Raw genomic sequence first — 21,307 nt, forward strand, 5'->3', positions numbered from 1 at the left:
ATCACAGAGACAAGTAAAGAGTCAAATAAAAACACCTGACATCTGCAGAGAATTCATGTTTTTGTTCTCTGCACAGAAACAGTTTGATCCCAGTACCTGCAAGACTGCATCAGTCCTGAGAGGCTCTTGAAAAACCCTGCATCTCTCTTTTCTTTCAGGTAATCAAGCATTTTCTGCAATTACAAAAAGGTACATTATCTCATTGACATTACAAAAGAGGAATTAGAAGGATAAATAAATGAATATTGAATTGTTCAGCCGTATTCTCTGACCTGTTGAACGTGCACGTTGCCTCCATTTAGAATGGAGATCCCCAGTTTGAGGGTGCACGTCACCATGGGGCCCAAACGACCTGGTGGCAAGAGAAGAAGAACGATAAGACAAAACCCAGGAATGTAATTGAGGCTACAAAGAATAAAGAAAAGTGAGAAAAGCAGCATGTTGATTGAAACTGAAGATTCAATCCTGGCTTCTGCAAAAAGAGTATAATCTGGATGTTACGGGTTAAATTATTATCAAAATATATCAAACGATCAATCCCTTTAAACTGCCCTGACCATCTTGATAAGGACGATAGTAGATACAAGTGTAAATTGGCTGTGGATGTAATGATTACCTTTGCTGGCGCTGATCATCTGCAGCACCATCTCCGCTGCCCCACGGGCGTGCAGCCTCGCCTGCTGATACAGGATCTTCTGCTTTTCCATCTCTTTTTCCTGAAATCCAAAACACCCAGTTAGAATAAGAGACATTATTACCAGTGGGATTAAATCACCATGAATGAACATGAGTACCTCAAACGTTTTTTCTTTCCCTTCTTCCTCTTCCTCCTCCTCATCCTCTGCACAGCTCTGAGAACAAAGGTCGACTGTTTCAAAGCTCGAGTTTCGTTTTATTTCACCGAAACTAGAGTTTTACCAGAATTATGTATCGATGAGAAGAATTTTAAAGTTCACTACCTTTGCCATCATGTCTGCGTAAGCAATATATAAAGGATCTTCTTCCAAGTAACTGAAAAAAAGTAAGTTCATGTCATTCTGCATTACTGTGTGTGTATCGTTGTGTTTCATCTTATTCTACAACAGAAGCATGAAGGATTTAAAATGCATCCTCTCTGTAGCTCGATGATTTAACTCCCTCACCTCCTCTCTGTCAGGGCGTTGTGGCTGAAGTGGAGGATGAGCTGATGAAGAGGATCGGGCTGCGCCTCAGCCACCTCCTCTTCCTCCTCCTCCACAATCTTCATGGGGGTTTTCTGCAGAGGTCAGTAAACAGTTAGCTCCGCCCCCAAGTCTCATCCGACAATCCCAGCACAGCTTCTACTCTTCAAACTTCAAAACAGTTTTCTTTATCTTTCGTAAACTCACAGATAATTTTTTGAAAAACACTGAAATGAGTCATTAACATCCAGCTGGTGCAGCATGCAGATGAATGTCTGTCATCTCCTGGTGATCCGGGGCAAAGACAGGACCAGGAGGTAAAGGGTGGGTGGAACCAGGTCTCTAGTTCATGCATGTTAGCAAACAGATGCAAGCAGAAAGCCATTGGGTGACATGACTTTGAACGTGAAGAATGAACCTGACAGTAAAGGAGTCGGACATTAAGGAACCAACACAGCACAACAAATCTGTAGGAGTCCAAACTAATCCTGAAACTGACATTTAACTTTATTCTTCTCTCCTGACAACAACAGTTTATCTGATGATTTAACTTTTATATATATTTATCGAAAAGCCGTCTTTAATTCTGGATTGATGGCACAGCTTCGGTGTCTAGATGAATTTTTCTGCACATCTGACACAAAGATCTAAAATGAAATGTGGTCTTCACATGACTACGCGAGCATGCCACTGAGGTCACAGCCACAAAACGCACTGTAACGCCACCTTCACACTACAGACTTACAGAAGACAGCGAAAGACAACTGGATCCAGATCGGACAGCCAAACAGCTAGAGACAGTCTCCTACTGTAGAGAGAGGCCCTCCTTACCACTGCTGTCAGGAAGGCAAAGCCTGCTTTTCTAGAGCTGTGAGCGCCGGAGCTGGGCCTGTGTCTCTTGAGTTGGTCATGCAGCCTCTGACCCCTGACGGATCTCTGTTTGAAGGGTTTCGCACGCCTAGAGCGGGGGCCCCTGGGCGCTTTGGGCCAGCTCCCCCCCCGGGCGTGCTCCCACGGCTCGACAGGCGCTGAGCTAAAGAAGCATTCGGCAGACAGGACTGGCAGAGGGGTGCCAACGCAGGGCACGCAGGGCACGCGGGGCGAGGGCAAGGCGAGCCCAGTACTTACTGCCAGATCCTGCACTAGCTTCTCCTCAAAGGAGTACTCCTCTGCCTCTATCCAAAGTCTCTGATAGGCCGGGATGAAGAAGTTGATAGCGCGATGCCTGGGGAAGGGGGAGGTGAGGGGAGGTGGGGAGTAATGGAGGGGAGTGGGGAGGGAGGTACAGTGGCGTTAGGGTGGGTTCTGGTGAGTTCTCGGAGGAAACAGGAAGGAGAGATGTAGGGAGGAGGAAGGGGTTACAGGAAGTGCATATCAGGCAGGGTGGTGATTGGTCAATGTGGGACCCACTGGCTCTTCTGACTGGTCACATTTGGTAACTGCAGTTACTTCCATCTGGTTTGTGAAATTCATTAGAGAGCATGCACACTTTGGGGGGGGGGGGGGGGGGAATGCAGTTTTCCAACACATCAGTGGATCTGTGAAACAACGTGAATTTTCTTTCTGGTGATTTCAAGTCTTCAAAATACTTTCCTTCAAAAAAGTTGTGTTAAACTGCAAATAACTTTCGGCAAAAATGTCAGATAAAAAAAAAAATCTTTAAAAAAGTTCAATAATAGGAGGAAACAAAATGACAAAACAACTTTGTGTGTATTACTAAAACAAAAACAAACCAACTGGCCAACTCGTCAAAGTCGTACAGTGTTTAATAGATTTCTTTCTTCTTCTTCTCTTCCTTCATTCCCTCCTTAAGGGTTCATTCACCTGAAATGAAACTTTTCCCCACTTTCCAAATCACTTTGTTTCCGTCAATTCTGGGGCTCATACTAGCTGACCAATCAGAATCAACAGTGCAGAAACAAACTGGTTGCTAGGCAGAGGTCGGTCCACAGCCTGGTGGATGGAAAGGAAGGGAGGACTGGGGGGGTGGGGGGGTGTGTGTGTGTGTGGGGGGGGGGACAGATGAAGCATTCGCCCCCGTAGTTTCACTTTACCGTCAGCAAGGAGAACAGGCGGTCAAAGCTGGAGGCTTTGAAAGCCCTTTCCAGCCAAACCTCCCGATATCCATTCAGGAAGTAATTATTATTTTTGTATCTGAGGGAGGATGAGGTCGTGTTATGCCAAAAAAAAAAAAAAAAAAAACAACAACACAGAGAAGAGAATGTGGTTAGGGAGGTGATGAGGGGTTTACATGGGCACACAATTAAGAAAGAAATGCCCCATCCTCCCCCCCCCCTCGTGATTACTTGGTGATTGTTATGTACGGTTAGATTGAGACTCAGCGACGTCTTAACAGGGTCGATTAAATACATAACGTCAATATTTAATATTGACATTGCATATATCAGCTCTATGAGTGCGAGGAGGAACTCACCGGGGCAGATTGTAGAGCGGCGCCATACGGAAACAAGCCACCACGGCTCGCTTACGCTGTTTGGACAGAAGCTTGTGCCACACACACTTCTTATTCCTCAGAGGCTGCTCCACCTGGGAGACGAGGAATTCAGAAGTTTGGAACAGAACAACAGTTACAATGAAAAGCATCAGACGGGTGATGCACGTGTTGTATAGAGGCTACTTTATACAACACAGTTTCATAATGACAACAGGGTTTATACACAACGTGAAAGACCTCTAGCTTTGTGTTTCTGCAGCTCCCTCTGTCCCACTGTCTCTCCCTCACATCAACACAATGATCACCTGTCTCACTGACCACCTGCAGCACCAGGATCAACCTGTGGCCATTAAAACGTCCATAAAGTTCTTACTGTCCTCAGCAGGCAGGATTTAACAGACAGATTGATTCCTCATAGATTTTGATATTGTGATATTATCTTAGTTTTATATACAAAGCTGCAAATAACACAAATCATCATTATCCATTTATCTGTTGGTCTTATTTTCATGCCACATTTGCAAAGACGGTTTTGACCACAAGACTAAAACCTTTTTGAATAATCTAAGTTTTTCATTTCAGATTTGACAGATTCGTGTGTTCACCTGCTCCAGATGGAAAACTGCAGCGGAGATGCTCTGGACTCGAACCACCGCGTGTTCCGGGTCAGCGGGTCCATCGGCCTTCACCACCACGTCCTTGTACAGGTCCAGCTGCCACTGGACCGCCGGGTCATCAGACTATACAACACAGCAGCGATCAAATCCATAAATAGACCACAGGGAGTTGTACTCGTGCTAACACATCTATCAGAACTCACTTTGTCCTGGAGATGGAGATTCTGACGCAGGTGCTCCTTCACCTCGTCATCCGTGTCTCTCTATGAAGGGGGGGGGGGATTCATCAGAACAGAAAAACTATGAGGCAGTATTGATATTTCAATAACTATTCTTTAAATACTGTCTACTCCACCAGAATAAGAATTAAAGTTGTTAAGAAGAAGCTTTCAATAAGTCGTAAGAAGATAATAACTTTGCAGGAACTTTTAATGATGAACTGTGTTAGAGCTTCGACTTGCAACTTAATTAAAATGATCAATGAATCAAATTATGAGACCAAGGATAACTTGAGAGAAGACTCAATATGAGGAATAAGAGAAAGATTGTTCTCCTGCATAGAAAAAGCTGTTCTACAAAAATCTATTCTAAAAATGAAAATTATGTAATGTTAAATTCGTCATCTTACCAGGCTGTAGCGTATCTTGGCCAATGAGATGAGCTCCTGGTCCCCCGGGGTGCACATGTTGAGGCCGATGGGCAGCATCTTCTTCAAGGCAGCGACGATCAGAGACGTCTGGATGGAATAATATTCACCACGACGCCGCTTGTGTTTCCTCTCCTGGTCCCCACCTGACTGCAGAGAGAGACACAGATAAACTTCAGTCTAATAAATTCAGAATTGCCTTTTTACTTCAGAAATTCCTCTGTGATGGTTTTTTCTCTGCAGCGTTTTGACAATTCAAGTCTTTCTTTAATCTGTATTTGATATTTCTAAACAACAGGCCCCATCTTCTATAATAAGATTTTCAGGGATCAGGAAAGTTTGTTTCACCTTAAAAACCCTGAGTGAGATAAACCCAATACTCGAGACCTCAACTGCCTCAACATTCAGTAAATATGTGACCGATCACGTCAAAACACACAAAAAGAAGTGCAAATAAATACACAATCCGACTCTGCCAACGCAAATAAACAACAACTTCTCTCGGTGGCAGGCAGTTGAGAAGCTGCCGGACCAAACGCTGTCAACTTCCAGATAAATGACCGGCGACAGGCATCCACATGAAAACCCTCCTGTGTTGTAAATCCACCAAGCAGAGGAGAATTTAAGATGTGTGAGCTCTTCTGGTCGATCTCAAATCCACACGCTCAACAGGGAAATGATTAAAAACACAGGAAAAGTGCTTTGGTGGACTTGTGTCTCTGAAGCCAAGGACAGAATGGTCGGGGGAGAGAATTGAGGTTGTGTATTTCCAAAGTGCTGACAGAGTGAAGGGGAGGGAAGTGGGATAAATCCAAAAGAAACCCAGAGAGGACTGAGATGCACTTTGCTCCATCTCCTGTGTTCGTGACATCAGGACAGATTTCATCCAAAAGGAAGAGATGTGTCTCTCCGAAGGGAAAACGTCCTGATAATATGGAAAATATCATATTTCCCCTGATCCCTGTGTATGTGTCAGTGTTAATCCTACATACAGTATTTACCTTGGACATCTTCGTCTTGCCTTCTTCAGTCAGGAAGCCCAGATTGTTGATCTCATTCTGAACCACATAGTTTTGCTCCTCACGCTTAAAGTTCTGTATTCAGAGCACAAAGAAAAGAAGTTAAAAAGGATCTAACTACTTAGAGACCATTTATATTGTTTTATATAAACTGTGAAAACTCACAGGTGACTTGCACCAGAGGATGAAGATCTCAGCCACCATCCTGAAGAGCTCAGTGGAGTATTCGTCCGGCTCCTTCAACCACCGAGACCTGGAGACGCAGGAAAGACAGAAACATAAAACAGAGAGCAAGAAACGCACAAATCACTGTTGTTGCACATCATTATATGTTAGTCGTACCTGTTGATATCCACGTAGCGGATGAGCATGGGGTAGAAGGCGTACAGGTCCCTGCAGAGCACAGCGAACTCATCCAGGAGGAGCAGCTCAGCCTCCTGGGTGTCACCTTTACTGTCGGCCTTCAGCAGCTCCTCCTCAGACACGACCTGCAGCACAGCCACAGTTTATCCTCTGGAATCAACTCAGTGGATTAAACGTCCTCAACAAAGTGTTCTAAGATAAGCTACTAGGATTTAACACCATGTCAAATTGTAAAAAACATGTTCAGTGTATTTAAAGTTCTCACCTTCACGGTCTTCTTCTTCAATTTGTCCAGCGTGGGCAGGAAGTGAGTTCTCAGCAGATCTGCTCCAGCCTTGCAGATGATTGGCTGAGAGTAGACTGGAGACAGAGACAATAATATATGTGTTTATCTCAACAGGGGGACGGATGCTTTCAATTATAAATCAAGTTACTGGAAGGACAGACGGGATCAAATCCTCTGATATTACATGACGTCCCCAAAGAACTCAATACACCCTGAGTTTGAAAGTTTGGAAATAAAAGCTAATTTGACCCCTGAGATCACTTTCATGGATTTTTCTGAAGGCCTTGAGCCACTGGAGTCCCCCACCTGCAATCCTCTTCATCCAGGGAGCGTCTTCGATGCCCAGGTTGTTGTTGAGGATCTTCAGGATGTTTCCCAGGATGATGCTGAGGTGTTGGGAAGTCACCATGGTGCAGCAGGGGGCATCAGGAGGGGAGTTCTCTGGACCTTTCTCCCACCAGTAGGACAGGTAGTTACACAGCGTGGGCAGGATCACCTCAATGACCTGCAGGACACACAGGCTGAGGGTTAAAGGTCACTGAAGGTAATAAGAGGCCAGAAATGATAATCGGCTTATATTTGGCACTGAAAGTCCTCTGGGAAATTATGAATCCAAGACTATTTGCCATAACTTCCACAATAATAAAACACAATATTTGTTATTACATTTCAAAATAAGTCTTGTAATAATAGTAAGTATTTATGTCTTTAAAAGATAATGGAAGTCTCAATTGTGCATCACACTCACACTCAACATGAGATGCTATTCAGGTTTGAATTCATTTAGCACTTTCATTTTCTGTATTCCTACCATGATATAATCCAACTTTATGTGATATAATCCCTCTTCACACCTCTCCTGGCCAGCCCCCCCCCCCCCCCCTCCTCAGCCTGCCACCTTCGACACCTGACCCCCACCAGCCCACCCCCACCCCATCTCCAGATCATCATCCCCCCTTGATACTCTCACCACTCCTCACCCCCACACCCCCACCCCAATCATCCTCCACCCCCCTCTCTATAACAGATGATCAGGTGAGAAGCCAACTCAAGAAGATCAAGGCTAGGAAGGCCCCGGGCCCGGATGGTATCAGCCCAAGACTGCTCAAGGACTGTGCTGACCAGCTCTGTGGTGTGATCAGGCATTTGTTCAATCTAAGCCTGAGCCTGGAGAAAGTCCCAGCCCTGTGGAAGACCTCCTGTGTGGTCCCGGTGCCGAAGACGCCGCGCCCCAAGGAGCCAAACCACTTCAGGCCAGTTGCCTTGACTTCTCACCTGATGAAGACGATGGAGAGGATTATCCTGAGACACCTACGACTGCTGGTGGGCACACAGCTGGACCCCCTGCAGTTTGCTTACCAGCCTGGGATTGGGGTGGACGACTCAGTTACCTACCTGCTGCACAGATCCCTGCTACACCTGGAGGACAGCAGGAACACTGTGAGGGTCATGTTTTTTGACTTCTCAAGTGCATTCAACTCCATCCAGCCTTCACTGCTCAAAGTGAAGATGGAGAACGTGGGAGTGGACCAACACCTGGCTGCATGGACAACGGACTACCTCACAAAGAGACCACAGTATGTGAGGCTCCATCACTGTGTGTCTGACGTGGTGCTCTGCAGCACAGGTGCCCCTCAGGGTACGGTGCTCTCCCCTTTCCTCTTCACCCTCTACACCTCCGACTTTACCCACAACACCACACACTGCCACATCCAGAAGTTCTCTGATGACACAGCCATCGTTGGATGTGTTCCGGAGGGGAATGACCTGGAGTACAGGGCGGTCATCACAGACTTCGTCAGCTGGAGTGAGCTGAACCAGCTTCAGCTGAACACCAGCAAGACGAAGGAGATGATCGTGAACTTCCGGAAAAAAGCATCCTACTTAACACCAGTGAACATCCAGGGATTGGACATAGAGGTGGTGGAGAGCTACAAATTCCTGGGTGTTCACCTCAACAACAAACTGGACTGGTTGGACAACACACATGCCCTCTATAAGAAGGGCCAGAGCCGCCTCCATCTGCTGAGGAGGCTGAGGTCCTTCGGAGTGTGCAGGGCTCTCCTCAGGACTTTTTATGACTCTGTGGTGGCCTCAGCCATCTTCTACGCGGTGGTCTGCTGGAGGGGGGGTAGCACGGACAGAGACAGGAGCAGGCTCAACAGACTGATAAGAAGAGCGAGCTCTGTCCTGGACTGTCCTCTGGACTCCATTGAGGAAGTGGGGGACAGAAGGATGTTAGCCAAGCTGGCGTCCGTCATGGGCAACACCTCTCACCCCCTACATGACATTGTGGGGTCCCTGAGCAGCTCCTTCAGCAGCAGACTGTTACACCCACGGTGTAAGAAGGAGAGGTTCCGCAGGTCCTTCATCCCGGCCGCAGTCAGGCTCTACAACACCAGCACCACCTGATAATGTTGTAGTCCCTGTCGATTATCTCTATCTCCACTCAACCTCTCACCATAGCTGTATTTGTATTTTTATTTTTCTTATTTATGTTTGTATTTTTTGTTTTACTCAGTCCACTACCATGCACAATATTTATTTACAACACTTTACATCTATATTTATATCATGGTCACTTAAAATGGTTACATTGCATTATTTATATTTCCTGTATGCTATGTTGTAGTATTATTTATATTATGGTCACTTACTTTTTAATTATTTTTCTGTATCATGTTCACTACTGTTGCAATATTACTTATAATATTTTTGTTTTCATTACAATAACACTTACATCATTCCACTTTATCCCCAGCACCTGCTTTGCACAGTGTCTGTTTTGCAGGTTGTTTGTTATCTGTTTGTTATCTGTACTCTTATTATGTGTAGTCTTGAGTAGTGTACATATTGTGATCTTTTTTATTTGTGCTTCGGCACTGTTACTTTAATTCTGTTTTCCTTTACTGCTGTAACAAGTGAATTTCCCCATTGTGTGGATAAATAAAGAAATCTAATCTAATCTAATCTAATTTATTCAAGTGATTAAGTGTCTTTAAATCCGTTTAGCTGCTCATTTTCAATTGAGAATCAATAATAAACACGTCCTGGAATAAAATCAATTATTTCCTAAATCAATTAAATGGCATTTTAATAACACCACTAATAGAAAGTAAAAGATTTTAACTGGATGCCTCAGCCTACAACTCAAGTTGTAAATCATATGGTAACCATCTCCCTTCTGAGTTGTCGTGTGGACTAATGGCCTGAAAAGTGTTTTTGCAGAGTATTATAATGTCACCTTGGAGTTGACCTTTGACATTTTGGATATAAACCGTCCTGATACAACACTAATGGGAAGGTTTTACCATAATTTACACAGTGACAAATGTAATGAAACTCCCTCCAGGCGATTCTAATAAATAATGTCTAAAGGGAAACTGCCACAGCTGTCATTGGCACAGAGATCTAAACAGTTAGGTTAAAATTCATGTCAATCCCTGCATCCTCCTTTTTGCATCAATGCTAATCAATGGCAGATCAGGTAGTTGGATGTCTTTGTGGATCCAGTTCACCTCAGATAATGTTGCATACATTCAAATCCCCCCCCCCCCCATATCATCCCTTCAGACCTCCGGCATGTCACAGTAACGAGCTCCAGCGTCCGAGACGTCGTTCACGTCCTTCAGGAGCCGGTCGAGACGAGGCATCTCCGGACACATCTCCACCACCGTGTCCGGCATGCTGAGAACTGGAGGAGACAAACTGTTACTGGGAAATATGAGAAATAAAAAACTAAACATAACATCAATTTAAAGGAGGGTGGAAACTCACTGGCTCTCTCTCGGGGGGTCTTGGTGTTGAAGACAGATATTGGGTTGTGGGCGTTGAGGTGGGGCTCCAGGAAGGCAACAGGCATGGCCCCCACCAGGGTGGCCAGACTCTCACCCAGAACAGGAAGATGTCTGAACATATAAGAATAAACATACTGTATAACCTGTTTCTGTTCTGTGTTCTGTGCTCCTTGGTAGCAGATGTTTTCAGGACAACCTTCAACATCCACATTTATGGAGGTCCACACGGCATCAGGATGAATTCAGAGCAGACAGCAGAGCTCAGGTTTGGGGTCAAACCTGTTCCCTGCTTGTTTTATAGCTCGACTCGGCTCAAGGTGAAGACGCTTCTCCTCCCCAGCTCATTCTGGGAGTTATTTTTATTGGTGTTTAAAAGCCAGTCGGGGAATAATAACACAAAGTTGTTGGTTTTAATGATAGCCGTTTCACAGGACTCTTGTGTTTCTCTTCCGTCTGCTGCCTTCGGTAATAAAAACCTTTTTCCTTTTAATGGTTTTTCAAGAAAAATATTCATTTGTAGCGTTGTTATCATATCAACCACAATCTCAACCCTTTACCAGAGTACATGAGCAACTATGAAATTGCATTTGTCAAAAACAAGTTAATGAAAAGCTCAACACCAATATTCTATTTGTCTGTTCGCTGCCATTTCACACCTCCTTGATTCCAATGCTCATAGGGAATGGACCTGACGGCTTCTATTCATCTTTACCAGGAACTCAAACACACAAAGTTGCTCATGTGTAGAATTAAAATCATTTTTTTTTTACATCCTGTTGCTGAGTTTAATGAATGTTTGTCTCGTACCGCTCCACAAACGGGTTCTTTCCTGTTCCCAGGGAGTAGAAACACGTCAGGATTCGGTAGCAGGAAAGCTGAACGTCATCCACTGGAAGAAAAAAAACATTAAATATTCATTGTTCCGTGAGATTACAATCAAAAATGTATCTATATTTTCAGAATCTATGTTTGTACAAGGGACGCAGAGGTCTTATTTGTTTTGTGATGGTTGGAAATATATAACCCTCCATAAAGATTCATGAACTTTACTGCAAAACATGTCAGAATATGAAAACACAGACTCACAGAGCAGTTCCACTCCGAACTCGTGAGTCCTGATGTGTTCGAACAGAGCGGTGAGGATGGGCAGCAGCGCCACCGTCACGTAGTTGATGCTCTGGCTCACGCTCTTCATCTGGGCCCGCGACTGCATGAACTTCCCCAGTTTCAACATCTCCCACAGCTTCTCCAGGTCCTCGGCCGCGTTCTCGAAGAAACTCTTGAAGCCGGCTTTGACCAGCTCCGAGCCGGACTTCATCACTGTCCTGAGAGAAAAGTGTCAAGCACAACAGACTCGTTTGGAACACGACAAACACTCATTTCAATTCGTAGAGTGATGCTCAGGAGAGAAATGGTCAGCGTGATGAAGAAGTGCCGACTCACTGCTTACCTGGTGTCGAGTGAGTGAGTGATGATGTGCAGACAGCTCACCATCATCGCCGAGTCACTCCCTGTAAGAGAGACGCTCACTGTAGACATGAGGAGATTCAAAAGAGGAACAAGCACACACACACACAGAGGCGAGGCCGGCCTTACCGAAGAGAGAGATCCTATGTCTGACAAGAGCGGCCAGTTTACAGAACAGGCTGGAAAAGAACAGAAGAAGAGGAGGAAAAAAGAAATGGATGCAAAGAGAATCAACGCAAAGCACAAGGAAAAGGAAATTCATCGAGGTCAAAAGGAAGGAAGTTGCTAAACAGATAGAAAAAACGGATAGAATAGTGCATTGCTTTGTGTTCGGTACCTTGTGACCATCTCTTTCTCTTTGTTGGAGGCACAGCCGCAGCTGCTCATGTTCTTACTGGGCGTGGACAGGAAGTAGAGAGAGTGGTTCTTAAAGGTTTGATCTGCCAGAGGAAGCAACACCTGCAGAGAGGAAACGCAGCGATCAGACGGAATTTATCCACATTTCATTGCCTCATTGGGAAAAAAAGGTGTTGATGGATTTCCCAGACCTTGGAAAAGAACTTAATTTCCTGGTCATGAGGAGATTTGTCCGTCTTCCCACTGGTGGCCATGGCCTCTGGAGTAAAAACAGCAAGATCAGCGTCAAGGAAGATTATTTCAAATCAATGTACCGGACCTGAGTTTGAAATAAAAGATGTCCCCCACTCACCCAGGTGAGCGATGAACTCCTGAGCAGAGTCGATGTAGCTGAGCATCGTCTTGAGGAACTTGAAGGAGAAACGCTTCTCCATGGATGAGGACTCCTGCTCCATGTCCTTCTGGCCTCTGAGAGGAAAGGATCAGGAATGATTACCCATCACATTTAATGTAATTCAGATTCAAATTTAATCTTTTAAAACTGTTTCTAAAGACCTAGTGACAGCGTAGCCACTGATCTGCAGGAACTTGAAGAAGTCCTGGGCCTTCTCCCTGTCTCTGTACTTCTCTTTAGCCGTCAGGGTGTCATAGGGAACCAGCAGCGGGTGGGTCCCTCCTCCTGGAAACAACACACATCACCAGTCAGACAAACACCGGCTCAAAATGGTGAAGTGCATTTTTTTTAAATGTCCAGTTCAAGAACCTTTGCTAACGAGTTCAGTTTTCTTCTTCTTGGCCCAGATGTTGTGGTAATTTTCAGCAACCACCTCCACCATCCCCTGCACACACACACACACACACACACACACACACACACAGCACACTGTGAGTATTATGCTATGTTTCAGACCTGTTTCTCCTCTGGTGCAGAGTCAAATACAAACCGACCTGTAGTTCCCTGGACAGGTTGACATTGTGCAGGTCCATCGGAGCCGGACTGAAGGAATTCACCTACAAAGACAGAAAGAGAAAAGCATTTTTAAGACATTTAAGACCTATTTGTTGGAAATTGAAATATAAGAACTGTTGCAAGAAAGTAAATATAACTGCAGATAATTTTGTAGAATTCAAATTGCAGCAGCTTCTCAGTCCCAGACAAGAGTGATGGTGTTTAATATTTATCTGGCAAGAAAGAAATTATTATCCGAGTTATTAGCTTTGTCTGCTTTGCTTTGTGAAGCAATTCATTTGTTTAATGGAGTCTCATTCGAAATGATCACTGCACAGTTCAAAAACTGCATCAATAAAACAAAGGGACAGAAAAGACCTTAGGAAGGAAGCGGCTTATGCAAATAACACTGTGTAATAAAGGTGATAAGTAGAAGCAGAGTCAGTGCATCATGCATCCAGATGTTACCTGAGACTCTGAGCTCTTTCTCTGTTGGAAGATGGCGTCTCCCTCCTTGGTCCTCTCGATGTTCCAGCTCATCGCCAACATGCTCTTCAGCGACTCCCTCACGGGCCAGCGGTACGTTTCTCTCTCCTACACGATGATCACACAGAAAAACATTTTACTTCTGTCACTTCTCATCTTCAAATCAAATCCATGCAGGACCGTGTCCCCACTAGCTGATGTGGCAACACGTGAAAACACAAAGAAGTCAAACACACCTGATCTAGAAATGGAAAGTTTAGTTTTAAAATAGCCAATTAGTCACAACAACCAAAGCTCTCCTCCTCTAGCAGAGGTTGATGTCTATAGTTGATGTGTCACTTGTTTAGCTGGTGGTACCATGTGGACCCGTTGGCACGTACCTTCTCACTCAGAGCCTTGTAACCCTTCAGCAGCGGATGGGCTTTGCTCTGCTCATCCATACTGTCTCCGTGTTTCCAGCCGGCCGACACCTGCAGCAGCAGTTTGTTACACACACACTTCAGCTACACAAAATCAATTCCATACAAACAATCAACTCTGCTCACTGACTGTAACAATGCATGCTAGTGTAACAGACAAGGTAAAAAAGGAATTACAAGTTAGCATTTCATGGCATTTTAAACAGAAACTCCCCCCCCTATCTCCTGCATACAGGAGTCAATCCTCTGTCAGCATGAGGGAGGAGGACACACACACACACACCACAGGGCCACTCACCTTCTCTGAGGACCACTTGTCATGGGAATGCTCTGCATATTTGTTGGCAATGTACTCAAGTTTTTCAGGAAGGGAGATACTGGAAAGAATAACGATAATGTTCAATCACTTTTACAGAAGCTTTGTTGTTTTACACTCCAGGAAAACACAGAAGTTAATCTAAAAGCTTGTTTTTAAATAAAGTGGTTCCTTTCAATCCTCTCGGCTCCTACAAAGTAAGAGCCTTTCCCAGTGTTTAGTTTCCCAGAGCACTCACTTGGCAGTGTTAACGGGTTTGGGGTCAAAGTTGCCCTGAGCATCCACTGAGGCCTTTTTCTCCAGTGTGGCCCCGAGGCTGGAGTCCACGAAGTCGGGCGGCAGGGCTCCGGCGATGGCGCACAGACACGCCATGGTTATTTTGAAAAGTTCACTATCGTACTTCTATAACAAGACACAGACACACGGCAGAGAGGAGGGTTACAGACTGTTTTACCCACATTTCTTTCTACATTTCTTTTTGCAGAGGTTCAGATCATTTGATTGATGGACTGAGCAGAGGCAAAGACAGGAAGCTTGAAAAGTCTGCAGCGAGCGATGCACTGTCACAAACTGATAAATGATTCATCTGTTTTTGGCTTCCCCTCAGCTGAACTGCTCACAAGCACTTCATGGAGCTCTCGCTTCACTGCCTCTGAAGAACAAGACCTTCTCTCTCAGGAGAGGCTCAGTCGAGTGTGGAAAAGTCAAGATCTTCAGAAAACTGAACACGGGAAAACAGCAGCAGACAGAAAAAGAAGCTTCATGAGAGCGAAAACCCACCGGACTACAAAACAGTTAGTTCTGCAACAGAGAGCGATATAAGGAACATACTGCCTTGTGTCTAAACACACCAGATCTCAGAGAGGGAAAGTGACAGATACAGAAAACACAGGGAGGTAAACCAGTGATCCAAAATAGCTGGCAGAGGAAACTCTTGGTCCTTGCACACGCTGTCGAGGTTATCTTAATAAATATTCCATAAAACTAGATTTTTCCTGGTTGTACCTTCTGAGAGAGCGAGTCAAAGATTCCCCAGAAGAGTTTCTTGGTGAGGAGCAGCTCCTCCTCGGAGGCTGTGCCAAAGGTGGTCATACCGGCCGGCAGGCAGTAGTACTTCCAGTTTTGCTCATAGTGGTTGGTCAGCAGCTACAGAACAAGAGACACAAGTAAATATAAAAGAATAAAACTCATTGGAATGTTCTCCTTTTAAACAAGAATCATTTCTTCATAGCAAAATCTAAATTAGGTTGTGTGTGTGTGAGAAAGAAATCTCAGCCAAATTGATAAATCCTTAGCGTGGAAGATAAATGGTTAATGAAGTCTTTCAGCTACTGAATCCAACAACTGTGACATGAGATTAGATTCAACTTTATTGTCATTGCACAGTACAAGTACATACACAACAAAATGCAGTTTAGCATCTAACCAGAAGTGCAGAGTATTGTGCATAGTGGAATATGTAAATAAATAGGAAGTACAGTTAGAAATATAAATGGAATATGAACAGTATTAAGAGGGAAGGTATGATATAAGAATGATGAATACACTATGAGCAAGATAAATATATAAATATGAATACACTATAGGTGGGATAGGTGGGATAACACAGTAGTAGAGATGGGGACCAGTGACTCACCCTCAGAGGGATCTTGCAGTATTCGGTGAGCATGGGAACATCGAACACCAGACGTCTGAGCAGCTGCTGCATCATGGAGGGACGCAGGTGCCTTAGAAAGAGTAGAACAATCACGTTATTATATTATATCATAACATATTTAATAAAGGAAAAAGCACAGAGGATGAATGAAGAGAAGGTGTACATAGTTAATTATAAAAACAGCAGATTTAAAATAGGGTTCAGGAAACAAATTTGGTTGTTTTCTTTCACTGTGTAACTTTGCAGCTTGTTCCGAGTTTGGAGCTCGACAGGTCTTACTTGCAGATGGCCAGCAGACAGTCCTCGATGGCGTCCCTCTGGGCTTTGGTGAGCGAGCGGCCCTTGGACAGCCGGTAGATGGTCTGCAGCGTGGAGTCCACCAGCTGAGCGTAGTGCTCGGTGCTGGCGAAGAGGGCGGCACAGCGGGTCAGCAGGGGCAGCAGGGCCGAGCCGATGTACCGGTTCATGGCCAACGCCGTCTCGGTGGTGCTCAACACCTCCTGTGGGACCGAGGGCAAAAGTTGAAACCTGAACATTTCAGCTATAAAATAGGAGCCAAGATATTAAAGATGATAAAGATATTAAGCCTGCAAGCAGAAAACAACAATAAAGGGTTGTGGTTCATAGTGAGTTAAAGAGGAAGGCTGGTTATGGATATGTGGAGAAGGATATTAAGGACTCACGGTATCCAGAGAGGCTGAGGCACGGAGGTCAGGCAGGAAGCCGACCTCCAACATCTGGAGCAGGAAGCTCTGGTCCTCGATTCCGTACACTCGGTCCAGGAAGAGCACCATGGGGGCCTTGTGGTCCGGACAGAAGCAGGCTGACATGTCGGGCTCGGTCACTGTGCCATCTGAAGATTAAATGTAATATTAAGGTTTCAGTTTAATGTGTCTATATTATCAGAATATGCAAAGTAAAGTAAAAGATTCTCAGCAGTAATAATTCAGGGGGAACAAAGTAAAAAGGAAACATAAGAGCTGAACTAACAAAAGTTAATCTTTAAATCCGGCATTAAGACATAGGAGTTTATTCAAGGTAAAAGTAATACGATCTAAATAATCTCCCAGTTAAATCTTCTCAAACGTTTCTCATATTTCATTTTCACAAAGTGTCATTGGTTCAGTGAGCAGCAGGAAACATTTCCCTCTGACATCCTGCAGCTTGTGTTTGTAAACAGGATAAATTCAAATGTTTTGTGCACAGCTTCCTCGAATCTCAACCATCTCATATTATCATAAGATAAATCATATTTCTGTCTCACACGGTTGATTTTCTGTCTCACACCTGGCAGCTGGTAGGAACTTAACGCTGCTTGATGTTGCTGCTCTGCCTGGAATCGACTTCATTCATCTTTTTGACTCCAGGTAGCAAACACTATAAAACTTCTTCCATAATAAAGAACCGTACCTTTGTTGACCACAGGCATTTTGAGGGGGATGCTGATGACGCCCACCAGGTCTGTTGTGGGGACCAGGGAGCGCAGGATGGCTCTGATACGCAGAGCTTCACCTTTACCTGCGTTGATGAGCTGCAACAGACACACAACATCATTCAGATTATAACACAGACCAGTCAGTGTCTTCATCAGCTCTGGTTTGTTGTCACGAGCCTCACATGCATCTCTGGAGCACAACGTCCCAGCAGGTCGATGAGGGCCGAGTAGAAGGACATGATGGCGTTGCCCATGTGGATAATTTCTCCTTCCTCCTCCCCAGACCTGAGACACACACACAGACACACACACACACAAACACACACAAACACATTCATGTTTTTGCCAAAATACATGATCTCCAAAGAGGCTGCTATGAAACACATATTGATTTTGACCAGCATCCCAGATTCTCTTCTTCCTTCAGGCAGTAATAACCGCCCCCCCCCCCCTCCATTAAAATGCAGCCAGTGTATCACAGTCTGTGAATGCTAATGGGTGCCGGCGTGCACCAACACTTTTCCCCAAACTCATCTTCAATCAATGTTCTAGTCTGGTTTTTGGCAGTTTTAGGCTCAGAGCAGAAAAGTTTCTTTGAGCTAAATGTCTGTGTCTAATCCACTTTTCAGGACTAATGCCAATGGATGAATAAGGAAAGCTGCTTAGCACAAAGCTCAAAGGGTTTATAGCATCTAGTGATGATCTCAGAGGAACTGGTCTGGATTCCCTACCCAGTGGTGACTCCATTGAGGCTCTTCGGCAGGTCCAGAGCTGGATCCTCAGCGATCTTGATGGCCTCCTTCATGGCGGCCAGCAGACCCTGGCCTCCCTCTCCCCTCAGGGCCGGGCCGAAACACTCGGGACGTCTGATCAGCAGCTTCACCACCACGTTGGCATTTTCCTCCACGCTCTCGCCTGGTGCACACACACACAGCAGGATGGTTCAATCATCCGTGAAAAGGACAGAGTGAGGTGCAGGGTAAGAAACAGGGACATGGGGGCCAGTGCTTTCCAAAAGGGATATTTTATATTCCTATTCAGGTAGAAACAACATTTCTGTCTCCATGTTTTAAGGATTAATCACTTTTTACTATGTCTTGAAACATTTACAAGCCCTTATTTTGAAAGGATTTAAATTCTGCACGGTTAAAATCCGGCTGTTGTTTTCTTTTATAGCACGTTGTCCACATGAAGGTTGATTATTAATGGTCCATTACTCTCTGGCACCACTTATAAACATAAACTATTCATTTACTCTCCCTGGTCCGTGTGAAAGTCCACTCACCGTTGCAGAAGACGACGAACCTGAGGAAGGAGAGGTACCGCTCGCCCTCGATGGGGTTCCAGCCCAGGTCGGGGTAACCCTTAGCGAGCAACATAGCACAACTCTGAAGACCACAACCAGCCAGGTACATCACCACCTACACACAGACACACAAGTCATGTTGGTTATACACACAATCCTCCTGTTCACGCTGCACATTTCTGATAAAAAACTACTATTGTTATGTATTTTAACTGTTTCAAGTGTTGATTATTGTGTAGTTTTACTCCATGTTTGTGTATCATTGATATCATGAACCCCCCCCCCTCAGTGGTTTCTCTGCAGTGAGCGATGTGTCCCCGGCCGTGCTGAGCTCCTGATTGAGTGCAGAGGTCACAAACCTTCTCCAGGTCGGGCTCCTCCAGGGACAGAGCCAGGCCGTTGTTATCCATCACCGAGGAGGCCGCCACGTCCAGAGGAGTGGAGCCGCGCATGGCTTCAGAGGCTGAACACACAGACACACACACAGAGGTGTCACCAGCAGAGTCCACAGTCTGAACAACAGGGGGCAGTAGTGGATCTACATGTACACACGATCCTTCTGTTCTCTAGTCTCTCTGTTGGTCTGGTGTTGATGAACCAGATCAGGTCTTTTGGAGCAAACAGGCTGATTTCTATTAGAAATTATATCCTGGTATTTAAAAGAAATGTGGTTTGGAGTTGACAACATCTAAAAATGTTCTAAAACCATTTTATAAAATGATAAAAGTCTGTTAATAGAACCAAACGTCACTCTGTTGAGGTGCAGGTGCTTTAGTTTAGAGCAGCAGCCCCCTCCAGGCCCCGATGACTCATCAGTCCTTCCCTGCATAACTGAGTTACACCCACCTCGCCCCCCCACCCCCTCACTTCCGCTCCTCCCCTGCCATCAGCTGCCTTTTGCCCCTTTTATTCACAGCTATGGATCACAGCCTGTGATTCTTCCTCACCAGGCACTTCTCATAATGCTGCGTGATAAGTTTACATTTTAATTTTTGTTGAAAACTTCTCTATCGGTTTCAAGAGGCCAAACTTTTATTTCTCAATGTCTGGAAAACACTTGAGGTGAAAGGTTTCACTATAAATATCACCCCTCAATATTTCTACCTCACGCCATTTCTCTCAACATCTCACCTTCCCTGTTAAACAGCCGCTCCGTCAACTCTTCCTTCACCTTCCTCTGATCGTCGCTCATATTTTAACACTTTCATACATTCTGAAACCTCCGTCTTCCTCTCTCACAATATAACAGTAAAATAAAGTTTTGAGATTTGAGAACATTAAGCTTTTTTTCTACCCAGTCCGACGCTGCTGTTCTCCAGCAGGTAGCTCAGGTGGTCAAACATGGCTTTCTGGTTCTGGCGGCTGATACGACAGAAGTAGCACAAGAAGCGACAGCAGCTGGCCACCATCTTGGGGAAGGCGATCTCCTGTGGAGGAACAAAATGAAAATGTGAAGGTGCGCTTGGATAAAAGAAGATCCTCAGAAACTCTTTAGTATTCCCAGCAACAACTGAAAAACAAATCATACCAGTCATTCTAAAGCCATCAAACGTTTCCCCGAGTCAATAAGTGAAATGTATTTTCTGTTCGGAACACAACACCTGGGAAATCATTTCACGATTCACACCCAGCACCATTACCACTGGGATTATAAGTGTGGGTTCATTTTCAGGTTGAGTCTGAGCTGAAGTCTGAGGGGGGGGGGGGGGGGGGGGGGTTGTGGGGATGAAACTAAACTGCCAGAGACGTTGATAGATTTGTTGCAGATTAAATAAAAAAATCAGGACCCAGTTCATTTAAATGTGGTTTCTTAAGGAGACTGTTCTCAATCGTCAGAAATCAATTTAACTAAATCAATCGAGACTTTATCTTATAGCGCACCACGCCGTGACCAAAACAACATGAGAGACAATCAAAGACAGTAAATATTGAAAACCTGATGTACATTAAACAGGCTGTGTTGCTTCCACACGCATGTCTGGCCCCAGTAAAATGAACTGCACATATCAAGTGGCAGTAAACCGGTTTGGGAATTTATGTCTGAGACTTATCGTCGAGATCCGACTGCCGAAGTCAGATGTGAATGTTTCCCTGAGGTCTGTCTGTCTGAGATCTAACTCATGCTCGGCGCTGGCTGTGGTGATAAATCACAACCGTCTCTCCCAGCTTCCAATAAGGCGCTGCCCAATAAGGACAGCCCCCCCCCCCCCCCCCAGGCCATCGTCTCCGCCCGGTTGGTTCGACTGTCCTCTCCATTACCCGTGTGGTTCTTCCGGCCGTTAGGTTGTGGCTCTTGGCTCACGCTGACCTCTCGGGATAAATGTTGCAGCACTAAACGTTCAGTCGATGCCAGGACTGTTCAATCAGATCCTTGAAAACGCTTAACACAGGATCTAAGTAAATAATTAAAAGTTCCCCTAAGAGGTAATAGTATTAAGGATAAAGCCGCAGTACAAATTTATTTGGTTCCAGATTCTAGAAGTCTCATTGTGCACTGGGAAACTCTGAGGGACCTTTTAATTACTTTCATGATACTTAATTGAGAAAAAGAAAATAACTTGTAGATTAATTG

General features: G+C 44.9%; 1 protein-coding gene across 1 annotated transcript in view; it reads right to left on the reverse strand.

The window, feature by feature from the left end:
- The window catches only part of LOC128459848 (ryanodine receptor 3-like), an 80,295-nt gene that overhangs the window by 12,103 nt on the left and 46,885 nt on the right, over nucleotides 1-21,307 (reverse strand). Inside the window, 42 exon segments of the mRNA XM_053444775.1 lie at nucleotides 97-173; nucleotides 273-352; nucleotides 617-716; nucleotides 795-851; nucleotides 960-1,011; nucleotides 1,143-1,255; nucleotides 1,992-2,385; nucleotides 3,595-3,707; nucleotides 4,221-4,355; nucleotides 4,436-4,495; nucleotides 4,861-5,028; nucleotides 5,880-5,972; nucleotides 6,063-6,150; nucleotides 6,240-6,385; nucleotides 6,526-6,620; nucleotides 6,853-7,051; nucleotides 10,122-10,240; nucleotides 10,324-10,454; nucleotides 11,151-11,232; nucleotides 11,430-11,668; nucleotides 11,794-11,854; nucleotides 11,940-11,989; nucleotides 12,148-12,269; nucleotides 12,359-12,426; nucleotides 12,520-12,635; nucleotides 12,723-12,846; nucleotides 12,931-13,006; nucleotides 13,116-13,178; nucleotides 13,585-13,710; nucleotides 13,983-14,072; nucleotides 14,320-14,398; nucleotides 14,576-14,739; nucleotides 15,343-15,483; nucleotides 15,974-16,064; nucleotides 16,274-16,494; nucleotides 16,678-16,847; nucleotides 17,405-17,525; nucleotides 17,612-17,714; nucleotides 18,161-18,344; nucleotides 18,715-18,850; nucleotides 19,095-19,198; nucleotides 20,030-20,162. Coding sequence (XP_053300750.1) covers nucleotides 97-173; nucleotides 273-352; nucleotides 617-716; nucleotides 795-851; nucleotides 960-1,011; nucleotides 1,143-1,255; nucleotides 1,992-2,385; nucleotides 3,595-3,707; nucleotides 4,221-4,355; nucleotides 4,436-4,495; nucleotides 4,861-5,028; nucleotides 5,880-5,972; nucleotides 6,063-6,150; nucleotides 6,240-6,385; nucleotides 6,526-6,620; nucleotides 6,853-7,051; nucleotides 10,122-10,240; nucleotides 10,324-10,454; nucleotides 11,151-11,232; nucleotides 11,430-11,668; nucleotides 11,794-11,854; nucleotides 11,940-11,989; nucleotides 12,148-12,269; nucleotides 12,359-12,426; nucleotides 12,520-12,635; nucleotides 12,723-12,846; nucleotides 12,931-13,006; nucleotides 13,116-13,178; nucleotides 13,585-13,710; nucleotides 13,983-14,072; nucleotides 14,320-14,398; nucleotides 14,576-14,739; nucleotides 15,343-15,483; nucleotides 15,974-16,064; nucleotides 16,274-16,494; nucleotides 16,678-16,847; nucleotides 17,405-17,525; nucleotides 17,612-17,714; nucleotides 18,161-18,344; nucleotides 18,715-18,850; nucleotides 19,095-19,198; nucleotides 20,030-20,162 — 5,084 coding nt within the window.

This window comes from Pleuronectes platessa, chromosome 17, assembly GCF_947347685.1.
Source record: "Pleuronectes platessa chromosome 17, fPlePla1.1, whole genome shotgun sequence".
Taxonomy (NCBI): Eukaryota; Metazoa; Chordata; class Actinopteri; order Pleuronectiformes; family Pleuronectidae; genus Pleuronectes; species Pleuronectes platessa.